This window comes from Terrapene carolina, unplaced genomic scaffold, assembly GCF_002925995.2.
Source record: "Terrapene carolina triunguis isolate 2854851 unplaced genomic scaffold, T_m_triunguis-2.0 Scaffold193, whole genome shotgun sequence".
Classification (NCBI taxonomy): domain Eukaryota; kingdom Metazoa; phylum Chordata; order Testudines; family Emydidae; genus Terrapene; species Terrapene triunguis.
Window position 1 is genome coordinate 732945 of NW_020664544.1, and position 11777 is coordinate 744721.

Sequence of the window (11777 nt, forward strand, 5' to 3'; positions counted from 1 at the left end):
AGCACCGAGTGTTTATTTGGAGCCTTAAATGCACCATCACATTCTCCTAAAATGCTACTCGAGAAAGCCCAGCCGCGGCAGAGGGGCTGCAGACGCTTCAATCTGCAATGGCCCTTCTGCTCTGGAAGCAGCAGCCGCTGCTATGCGGCCTAGAGCCGGTTGTTGCTACACTGCCTGTGCCCACAATGGGGGGCATTTTGAGGCTCCCAGCGCGAGACATGGCCAAGCACTACCGAACAGGGTGGGGAATGAGACTCGTTTATTTGGAATTCTCCACCAACTCCATGGAATGCAAAGTAACAGTGACTGTGTAACGCCGTGCTCCCTCGAGCACTGCCGGTTTGGGCTCTGGTCCCACAGGGCTAGAGGGGCACTAGAAGCAGAAAGGCTATTGATGCTCCTCCAGAGAGCTCCCTGCCCTCCCTGGAACAGGTGCTGGGGACGGGACAGGAGCTCCGGACTGTCTGTCCAAGGAATGAAATGCCCAGGTTAACAAGTGCCATTCCAGAAGCACTGAACACTAAAAAGACGAGCAGCTCCCAGCCTCCCAAAGGCAGAACTGGGATGTCCCAGGTTGACCCTTCCTGCAACCAGACATGTGCCTCCACTGGAGACTAGCATCGGGCTGGAAGCAGGTGATGGCTCAGCCTGTAATGCTCGACGTTCACTGATGCCGAAACAAGCTGTGCTAGGAGCTGCTGCGGGCGGCTGGTTAACAAGCTGAATCCAAGTGGGAGCTGGAGCTGGCGGCAGCTTTTACATCCACTCAGCAAGAGCGGGTGCTGGTGAGACGCTGCTGCTGGACAGCTTGGTTCTCAGTGCATTTTACACTTGGCACAGGAATTCCTGGCTAGCAAAGGGCGCAGTGGAGGTGAAGCCCAAGCAGTGAAAAACCGGCACTGTCTTGAGCGGCTCAGTATTGTGAACGTGGCTTGTGCCAGCTGGGCTGAGCCTGGCTGGGACTGGAGGACGGCAGAGAGGGAGCGGCTTTTGGCAGCTCAGCACTGGGAGTTTCACTCGATGCCCAAGTTTCTCAGCAGAGCCCTGACCTCGCGGAGGTACTGGGAATCCGGGTAGCCATTCCTGCCAGGGGAGAGGAAGAGGCGTGAGGCAGCGGCCCCGCTGGTAACGCTCAGAGCACGTTCCAAACACTACCCCTCCCAACGACCACGGGCAGTGGGGGGCATCTTTCCCTATTCCCCCACCCACCCCATTTCCCAGATGGGGAGGGAGCTAGTGGACCTTCTCAGAGCTTGGCCACCCCACGCTCCCAGCCCCAGAGCAAGAGGCAGCCTAGGTCTGGCGCAGGAATTGCTCTTCGCTAGTGTCTCACTGGGTCCTGCCTTGCAGAGGTGGAAAACGGGTGGTGGGGATGGAGTAGCAAGAAACATTTAACATGGCGTTTGGATGCTGCTCTTGCTCATTCATTTCTTATCCGACAAAGCGGCTGCTGCAGCCAGGGTAAGAGGGGCTCTGCCCTCCCGAGCCAGGGCACGGAAGCAGCTGGGGGGCTCAGACGATTCCTGGGCATGGTGCTGTGTTGCACCACTGGTGGGCTCACTCCAAGGCTGGCTGCAGCGTTGGGTTGCTGTGCTCTGGCAGGTGCCTGCATGTCAAGCGTGGATCCAGCACAGCACCCAGGCATCTAGGGCCGTCCCTGTTCCTCTCCCTCCTAGGCCAAGAGCTAACAGGCCAGTGGCAGCCTGGGCCCCAGACCCCGTTCAAACACCAGCACCGCTCCATACCTGGCCTTGCCCTTGTCGAAAGAGGTTTTGTGGGGGATGAGGTGCCACATCACTCTCTCCTCCCCGTCACAGGATTGGATCTGGAAGGTCAGGCCCTGCTCAAACGCTTTCTGCAGCAGCTGAGACGTCGTCTTCCCCTCTCTGTTGTCAGGCAGGAAGGCCTGGAAGCGGCCACCCTTGTACGGTCTCCCGGGTCGGGGGTCTCCAGCCTTTAAATGGTGGTGTGGAGGAGGGGAGAAGGAAGAAAGTCGTAAAATCAGCCCTGAGCAGGAGTTTGTGCTGCTGGGACGGGGCTGCTCTCAGGTTTGCCTGTTGGGAGGCGAGGCGGGTTTCGTCGCCTGCCATGGTAACGCTCCCCTGGCTGTGAAGACAGGGACCCAGCCCTTGTGGGACCCAGCCCTTGCCCTGCCCAAGGAGCGAGCCGGGAGTGCTGCTGTAGCCGGAGCGCTGGCTAGTTAGCAGGAAGATGGCAACGAGAGGAGGCTGCTAGTGGGAGCTGTTTGTGGTGTTTCCTACCTTGGGTCACGCTCACAACCCCCCTGCTCAGCACTTCTACACAAAAACCCAACTCCGCTGTGGCTCCCTTCTTGGTCACTTCTCTCTGCAGTGCCTCAGCCCTGGGATGCATTGGGGGAGGAGACTGCTCTGGGCTATTGCTGGGTTGGAAGGGAACGTGGGAAAAGGCTGTTCCACCTACTGCTGGTAACTCTCACCACTGGCCTGGGCCTGGGCTTAAAATAATAAATAATGAAGGTGAGTGACTGGGGAAAAGCCATTGCTAGGGAGCAGGCTGCAGACCTGGCACCTGCTGGAAGCCAGAGCCCCCTTCAGCCAGAGACCAACGGTGTATCCACCTCATTCAACTCCCCTCTGCTGCTGTGCCCGCAACAAGTGCGACAACCTCAGAACGGCCAGGCTGGGTCAGACCAATGGTCCATCTAGCCCAGTATCCCTGTCCCTGACAGTGACCGGTGCCAGGTTCCCCAGAGGGAACGACGACATCATTGAGTGATCCATCCCATCGCCCAGTCCCAGCTTCTGGCAGTGAGAGGGTTAGGGACACCTAGAGCATGGGGTTGTGTCCCTGCCCATCTTGGCTAATAGCCATTGATGGACCTGTCCTCAGTGAACTTATCTCATTCTTTTTTGAACCCGATTATAGTTTTGACCTTCACAACATCCTCTGGCAATGAGTTCCACAGGTTGACTGTGTGCTGTGTAAAGAAAGTACTTCCTTATGTTTCTTTTAAACCCATTGCCTAGTAAGTTTATTGGGTGACCCCTGGTTCTTGTGTTATGTGAAGGGGAAAATAACACTTCCTTATTCACTTTCTCCACACCAGTCATGATTTTATGGCTCGCTATCATATCCCCCCGAGTTGTCTCTTTTCCAAGCTGAACAGTATTAATCTTTTTAATCTCTCCTCATGTAGAAGCTGTTCCACAGACTTCATCATTTTTGTTGCCCTTCTCTGTGCCTTTTCCAATTCTAATAGATCTGTTCAGAGATTTGGCAGCCAGATCTGCACGCAGTATTCAAGGTGTGGGCGTACCATGGATTTATATAGTTGCATTATGATATTTACTGTCTTATTATCTATCCCTTTCCTAATGGTTCCCAACACGCTATTAGCTTTTTCGACTGCCGCTGCAGTCATTGAGCAGATGTTCTCAGAGACGCATTATCTATGATGACTCTAAGATCTCTTTCTTAGTGGTAACAGCAAATTTAGACCGCATCATTTTGTAAGTATAGCTGGGATGATGTTTTCCAATGTGCATTACTTTGCACTTATCAACACTGAATTTCATCTGCCAGTTCGTTGCCCAGTCAGCCAGTTTAGTGAGATCCCTTTGTAACTCTTGGCAGGCAGCTTTGAACTTAACTATCTTGAGTAATTTTATAGCCTCTGCAAACTTTGGCACCTTCCTGTTTACCCCCTTTTCCAGCTCATTTATGAATATGTTGAACAGCACTGCTCCCAGTACAGATCCCTGGGGGACCCCACTATTTACCACTGTCCACTGTGAAAACTGGCCGTTTGTTCCTCCCCTTTGTTTCCTGTCTTTTAATCAGTTACCAACCCATGAAAGGACCTTCCCTCTTCTCCCGGGACTTCTTACATTGCTTAAGAGCCTTTGCTGAGGGCCCTTGTGAAAAGCTTTCTGAAAGTCCATGTATCCCCCTTGTCCACGTGCTTGTTGACCCCTCAGAGAATTCTAACAGATCGGTGAGGCCTGCCATGTTTTCAAATGCCATGTTGACGCTTCCTCAACAAATCGTGTTCATCTGTGTCATAATTCTGTTCTTTATGGGTGTGCTTTGACTACTGCTCATTCCCAGCTGGCATCCGTGCTCCCCTTCTGCCCGTGTTATCCACCCACCTCTTCTCTTGTGAGCTCTTTGGGGCAGGGACTCTGTTCTGTGTGGGCTCTGCCCAGCACAAGGGGGCCCTGGCTTCTGACCAGGATGCCTAGGCATTACCCCAAGTCCCATAGCTAGGGGGCTGGGAAGGCCCTGGCGGCAGACTCTTTGTGTGGCCTGGCTACCTACCTCCTGCACACCGTCAGGGATGTCATAGACAATCTTGAGCGTTGGGTCTCGAAAGTAGCCGGGCAGGCTCTGGGACAAGGTCACGACCTTGAATGTCCCTTTAATAGCCCTGGTGCCCTTGGGGGAGCTGCAGCAGGCTGGGTGCGTGTCTTCTGCTGCAAAACAAGTCCGGCACAGAGCGTGGCCACACTGGGCGCGGCAGGTCGCTGTGCACGAGCTCTGGCACGCATCACACTTCCCACGCTTGTGCTCATGGGCTTCCTGCCCAGGGCTGGGACCTCTTAGCTCCAGCTCTGAAATCCCAGGCTCCTGTGAGTCCCCATCTCCTGCTGGGAGCAAGTGGCCTTCCTGGCTCACTGGGTCCCCCTGGCCTGGCTTGGGGCCTCGTCCTGCTGCAGCCCTAGCGGGCAGTGCAATCCCAGAGCTAGAGAGCCAGATGGGCAAGGACTGCGGGGCGCCATCTGCTGAGGGGGGCCTCGGGCTTCCCCCTGCCTCACTGGGGCCTCCTCGGTTCTTGTCTCTTGCGAACTGGAATCTGTCGGGCAGGACCCGCTTTATCCTGGCCGTCTCGGGCTCTCCAGCTGGCCTCTCCCCCTTCTGCGGCTCCTGGGGGTCCCTTGGGCTGAGGCTCTGCCTGCCTGCCAAGCTGGCATCAAGGAGGCCACTGCCACTCACGTCCTGAGAGTCGCTGTGGTAACTTGGGTCCTCCTGCCCCACCGCCTGCTGGTAGCTGTTGGTTTTCGTGGCATTCCACCCGGGCCCATACAGTCTCGTGGTGTCGGCACCATTCAGCTGGGGGGCGCTCTCCGAAAGGTCCGACAGGCCGGCTGTGCTGCTAACCTCCAGCTGCTGCAGATCCTCCCGGCTATGGCGATATTCTGCAGCCAGCGCTGGGTCCTGGGTTTTCACCTGCTGCGTGGGGCTTGGATATTCCTCGGCCGGAGATCCCTCCAGCCCCGGAGACGGGGAAGAAAGCGTCAGAGCACTTCGCCTCCTGGCAGAGAATCTCTGGAAGGCCTCATTGACTCTCAGCAGTGTTTCCTTGGGGCACGTGAGATGCAGTTTGTACCTGTCTCTGCTGACTCTGACCTGGGCAGAGCATCCTTTCAAGAGGCTGCATAGCTCATTCAAGGCCTCGTCGCTGGGCCCCTCCACGTCGAGTTCGGAGTAGCTCAGGCTCTGGCATACGAGAGCAGGACACACCGTCTGGCACAGAGCCTCCAGCTTCCACCTCGCTTGGAGGAGCTTTGTCCTGTCCTCAGCTGCGAGTGTCAGCACGGTGCAGCCTTTGCCGCTGCGCTCTGCGAGCAGGACGCCTCCCTCCCTGCACAGCCCGTCGATAGCAGAGCCATGAATCTCTTTCAGATAAGCCCACTGCACAGGATCCATGCTGAGCTCCTCGCTGACCCCGTGGGCCCCGCTGGCTGCCCTGCTGGGGTCTCTGGGCGTGTCGCCTGCCTTAGACTTTGGAATGGAGAAACTATTGGAGCGTCTCAGCGGGGTGCTAGACTCGGGCGGTTTGGAATCTAGAGCTGAACAGGTCCCTGTGGTATCGAAAAGGCTCAAGGATTTGAAGGTACTAGACACGCTGCTAATGGGCTGAGACTTTACGGGACCGGGGCTTTTCCAGCCCCCGAGACTCTGCAGAGTGCTGCTTTCTTTGCCTCCAGCAAACAGAGACAGCGTCTTGGGTCTCAAGAGCAGGGGGGCCCCCTTCCTTCGGTCCCAATCCTTCAGCTCCCTCTGCTGAACCTCTGCCGCTGGCCCAGTGATGGCTGCAGAGACGGGCAGGTGGTGCTGACCGCTCGGTGGTGCTGGATCGCTCTGGCCCGGGGCGCCGGCTTCCTTTAACCAGCTGCCAGACAGCTGCATCTGCTCCATGAACAGGGAGCTGCGATGCAGCGAGGGCCATGCACTGGAAAGAGACGCGTCCTGCTTTAGGAAGCTGAAGTTGGCGGCTAGCTTGTGTTCACCTTTAAACTCAAACTTGCCAGGACTCGGTCTTGGGGGTGAAGGATCCACCGTGGGTTCAGGCTTGCCCAGTCTGGCATCCCCTCCATGAAGGGCAGCTGTGTAGGTGGCCAGGGAGGCGTCGGACATCCTGAGGCCGGCTGTGGCTGTTCTCCCGGTGCTTTGATCTTGGATGTATTGTTTGGCCTGGGAGACATCGACCAGATTCCCGATGAGATAGAGATGCCGCTCATCTTCGTGACAAAGGAGCAGGGGGCACAGCTTCTGCAGGTCCCCTAGCAAGGCCCTCTGAGACCTCATGTCACTGCTCAGCTCCCCCTTGCTGACCTTCTCCTTGCGCAGACTGGCTTCCAGCCGCTGATAGAGGCGCAGCAGCGCCAGGCGGGCTTGCACCACGGAGCTGATGTTTCCCGTGTTCTTGGAGGAGGCCTGGAGGTAGAGAATGGCGATGCCGTCGCTGCTGACGTCCACCACGTCGACCTGGTGCTGCTGCAGCACCCGCTGGTACTTGTCGCTGCAGAACTTCTGCATGTACAGGTAGATATCCGCGTCCATCACCAGGGAGAAGTCCTCCAGCTGCTCCACAGCTTCTCCGTCCACAGGGTCCCTGTGCAACGGGGGCTCAGACGCCTCCTCGTGCACCTGGCCCGGACTCGGCTGCTTCTCCACCCTGGGCTCTGGCAAGGGGGAGCGGGGCCTCTGCTGGGAAGCCAACATCCCTGTGACTGTGGCTGGGGGGCTGACTCCCTCCGGGGGGGCCTCGCCAGCTTGCTGGCTCCGCAGCAGCTCCTTGCTGAAAGCCTGCAGCTCCGTGAACGGCCCCTTGACCGTGCACAGCGTCTCCGTAGGGTCGAAGCTGAACTGCACGGCGCCGTAACGTTTGCGCAGGCTTCTCAGGAGGGTTTTGCCATCCAGGAGCCTTCCGTAGTCGATGATCATACAAACGCGCACAAAGATCTGGAGGGACAGGACCAGAGGAGTCAGAGGGCAGCGACTGACGGCAAACAGCCCCGCTGCAGGAGGGAGATGACCCCCCGGCAGGCCCCGCTCCACCACCCCGGCATCATCAGGACAACGGCAGCTGCACACACTATCTCACCGCGGCTCCCAGGGTCACTTCAAGGCCAAGTGCCAAGCGCCCCCACCTTCCCTTCCACCCTGTGTTTGCTCTCCCCAAGGGCAGGCAAACAAACCCGCTGTAGCTTCGTGCTGCAATCGCTGCCCATGGAGACGGAGAGGGCGTGCCCAGGCAGGAGGGCATGGAGACAGGCAGATGCAGGCTGTAGGGCCGGGCAGCGATTAATGTGGGAGGGCCGTGCGGCCAGGCCTGACAGAGCCAGCAGCCTGGAGCAGAACTTTCCCCTCCACACGTGGCACAAAGGGCTTGGTGCACAGAGTGTTGCCTGCTGGGAGCAGGGAGTGGAGCCGAGTGCGACTTTAATACAGCTACAGCATCTCCCATGTGCGCAGAGAGCTCTGCAACCAGCCCAGGCCCAGGGATCCCCACTTCCCGTTTCTATTACTCTAAGGCCCCTGCGCATGGAGCCAGGATCTCAGCCGCTTCCCCCTCTCTCTGCTCGGGCTGCAGTGTCCCTAGCAGGCCTTAGGCTGCCTGTCTCTGACATCATACGTATTGCCAGGGAGATGACTGTGATGTCACAGACAGTAGCCTCTGACTGCTGAGCTTCTGTTTTCACAGAATTCAACACCAAAGCCCAGAGCCGGCAGCTGGCCACTGACATCAGAGGAAGGGCAGAATTACCTCAAGGTCTCTGACACCAGCGCGTCCCCTAAATGCCCCCGAGGAAAATCGCCTGCTTTCCTGGCTCATGACGTGGCAGAGAAATTAACAGATGTCCCTGCGTGGCCATGTGTGAGCGGATAGCTGGGCTTTTGTCACACACACACACACACACACACACAGACACAGAGACACACACAGAGACACAGACACCCCCCCCATGCTATTCCCTCTGCGCTTGGCCAGGTACAAATGCAAACTGACCAAGTGTAAAATGGAGCCCTGCCTCGGGCGCGTTATCAGCAAAGACCCTTTTAAATCCTCATTTGAATACAAATCAAACGAGTCTGCTTTAACTCTAATTAAGATTAACAGGATTAGCGGAGTCCCCTTCCTCCGTATCTACGGCAGGTGCAAAGCCTGTTCCGGGCGCCCGGCGGGGGCTCTGGGAGGAGCGTACAGAGCTGGTGGGGGCCCTGCCCGCCTGATCCCGCTCATTACCTCGTCAGCGCTCAGCTCGGCCGCGTGTGCTGTCACTGTCAGCGGGTACGTCTTTCCACCGACCAACAAAACGTGGTTCTCCACCTCCAGGACCCTCCGAGCCACTAAACCGAGCAAAGCAATAGACACCGGTCAGCCGTCTGCACCCTGCCCTGGGCTGTGCCGGTGGGCTCCCCAGCCAGACATGCCCAGAACGGGATCCTTATTCCTCCCTCTCTCCCACCGCTTTCTTGGGGCATCCCCTTGTTGGAGGCTGGGGAAGGACAGGACACTGGGAATTCCACCAGTTACCCTCCAGGATGGGGGGCCTAATGCCGCAGGAGGTGCCCTGGCCCCTGTGCGGAGCTTCTTGGGCTTCCCCCGTGACCCCAGGACACGACTTAGCCCCCCAAGTGCTGCCTGGCACGAGCCCCCTGCATTACCTCCCGCTTCCTCAAAGGTGACGAGGGCGCAGGCGGGGGAGCCAGCGATGAGCGTGATGTCTGCGATCTCTCCGCCGCCGTTGCGGGCGCGCAGGAAGTGGATGGTGAGCTTGTCGGCGACTCTCTCGGGGGGGATGTCTGTTGGGATCCCCCCCACGCGCACCGTGCGCCCAGCCATGCTGCCGGACCCTCCTGCAGGGAAGGAGCGCAGACGTGAGCCAACGAGCAAAGCTCCCAACCCACCCGCCAGGGCTCGCGGGCTGCCCCCTCCTCTCTGGAGCCTGGGCTCTGGGCTCGCAGGTAGGAGACCTGGGTTCTGTTCTGGTGCGTGTGCCCTGCCTAGCAAATATTTAAAGCCACACTCCTCACTGCGGGTAGGTCACCTTCCCTCGCTGTGACTCAGTTTCTTCACCTGTACAAGGAATTGCCGCACGAGGGCTTGTGCAGCTGAATACAGGTGCATTTGCAAAGCATGTTTAGATCTACAGCTAAAGCCTGTTGTTATCCAGGGGAAACCTGGGCAGCCCTAGCAGAGCTAGAGCGAAGCCCGTCCCTTCACCCTATGGCACTCACTGGGAGCAGACCCCACTGGGAATCAGGAGGAAACCACCATCCCCCCGTCACTGGAGCACAGCTGCGTGTGGCCTTGTGTCTCCCCCCAGCCTGTGCCGGACAACAGCCTCTGCCCAAGGCACTTGCTGCAGACAGTGGGTCAGACAGGGGAGCTCTCATGCCTGGAGAAAGATGTTCCTCCCCAGCCCCTGTCCTCACCCAAGGCCCCATTTGCCCCAAGGGAAACTGAGGTCTCCGTTGGATTTGTATCTCAGCAGCTCTTTTCTCCAGGGAGCCCGAATGTTCCAGCCTGTTTTTTCTGGCTTCGAAGCTCCTGCCAAGGTGGCCAAACCTCCACCAACCCCTTGCAAAGGGGTGTCATTGATGCTCTCTTGCAGCGAACAATAGAATGGCCAACCGCTGCAGGCCCCAAACGGTGCCCTCTAATTCCCCAGCTGCATGAGGTTGGCATCTGGCATCAGGGCCCAGCTTTCTGCGGCCCAATGAATAAGACAGCCTGGGGGCCCTGCCCCCATGAATACACATCAGTGTCACTCTTTGGAAAGGCACCGTGGGGAGGACAATGCTCAGACTCTGCTAAGGGCTCCAGGAGCTGTGGCCAGGTATCTCTTCTCTGCTCATCTGCAAGCAGAGCTCTTGGATTATTCATGAGCTGCCACTTAACATGCAAAGATGCAGCTGAACACTCCATAAATATTTATTAGGCCTCCAAGACGGGGACCCTCTGGTGCAAATTCTCATTAAGCCGGGAGGAGCAGACTGAGAGGTGTATAGTGGGAGCCAGAGGCAAGAGGCTCAGACAGTCTCTGCTGGGGGGAAGGACAGCACCCACAACACTCTTCAGGGTGCAGGGCAGGCCCACACCCACACACCACCCTAGACCAACAGCCCATGCACCAGCTGGTAAAGGGATCAGCCTGCGTTTCTGCTGCCCTCCCCCTCTACTGCTGAAGCCAGGAGCGATCCGAGGCTTGAGGAAAAGCCCCGTTAGCCCCTGCCCCGCTAGGCTGGACCAGGCCCCGACGGAATGGGCCCCGCTCAGTGGTTTGCCGCAGAGCTGTGGGTGACTGAGCTGTTACCATACCAGCTGCGTTAGAGCCAGGATCTCTATATGGTTCTTATACAGCAGCTATCCCTGCAGTCCCCAGTGGGAAATGGGCGTAGGGTCCCCCACCTGCCCCCAGCAGTTCAGGTGTCCACATCACCAGCTGCTCCTGCACCCTCGGGTCCTGTGTCACTGGCTCAGCCTGAGCCCGCGGCTCCAGGGGGCGCGTCAGTCGATCAATAACAAGACGGGGAAGGTTTAATATTTAAACAAGCTGTTGAATTTTTCAGCACGAAAGGGAGCAGCAGCAGGGCCCCCGGGAGCTGCGCGGTGTTGCTAACAGCTGCCTCGCTGGGCTTTTGAGCCTCTCCACAGAACAGCAGCAGCGAAAGAAGAGAGAATCGATTGCGCTGCAGGAGGCGATGGCAGCAGCCAACGGCAACTCTGGCCTTGGCCTGCATGGCCCCTGTCCCTGCAGGGACGCCCCAAGGGGTGCAGGGGGGATGGACACTGTGTTAACAATGCAGCCCTGGGGCGAGCAGGGTGGCCTCATTCGGCTCTCGCGTTCTGGGAGCAGCCGGCCTGACAGCGGCATGGACTGAAAGAGGAGTGTATAGAAATGGCACCAGCTTGGGCATCAGCTTCCCCCGCCAGCCCCTGGGCAGTGTCCAGCGAGCGGCCGACTCTGGCCCCTGGTTGTGCAATTGGAGCCAGGGACCCCAGAGGCTCCACACAGGCACCAGGGCCCAGCCACAGGGCGCCGAGGGGCAGATGCCAGCCCCAGTAACTTGGTCCCCCTGTGCTGCCTGGGAGCCAGTGGGGTGCAGGGCGGGAGCCGGGTGGGTGCAGGACAGGAGCCAGGCGGGAGCAGGGTGGGAGCAGGACGGGGTGCAGGGTGGGTGCCAGCCGGGTGCAAGGCAGGAGCAGGGCGGGAGCCGGGTAAGGGTGCAGGGCGGGAGCCGGGTAAGGGTGCAGGGTGGAAGCAGGACGGGGTGCAGGGTGGGTGCCAGCCGGGTGCAAGGCAGGAGCAGGGCGGTGGGCCGGGTGGAAGCAGGACGGGGTGCAGGGCGGGAGCCGGGTAAGGGTGCAGGGTGGAAGCAGGACGGGGTGCAGGGTGGAAGCAGGACGGGGTGCAGGGCGGGCGCCGGGTAAGGGTGCAGGGTGGAAGCAGGGCGGGCGCCGGGTAAGGGTGCAGGGTGGAAGCAGGACGGGGTGCAGGGTGGAA

General features: G+C 58.7%; 1 protein-coding gene across 1 annotated transcript; it reads right to left on the reverse strand.

Annotated features, from left to right (window-relative positions):
* Positions 1–260: 260 nt before the first annotated feature.
* On the reverse strand, positions 261–9124 carry LOC112125973. Its single transcript, XM_024224342.3, has 5 exons — positions 8935–9124; positions 8513–8616; positions 4300–7227; positions 1746–1954; positions 261–1083 (listed from the first exon to the last, which is right to left on the reverse strand). The coding sequence occupies exons 1-5, from the start codon at positions 9110–9112 to the stop codon at positions 1014–1016; spliced, it is 3489 nt and encodes a 1162-aa protein (XP_024080110.2). The 5' UTR covers positions 9113–9124; the 3' UTR covers positions 261–1013.
* Positions 9125–11777: the final 2653 nt, after the last annotated feature.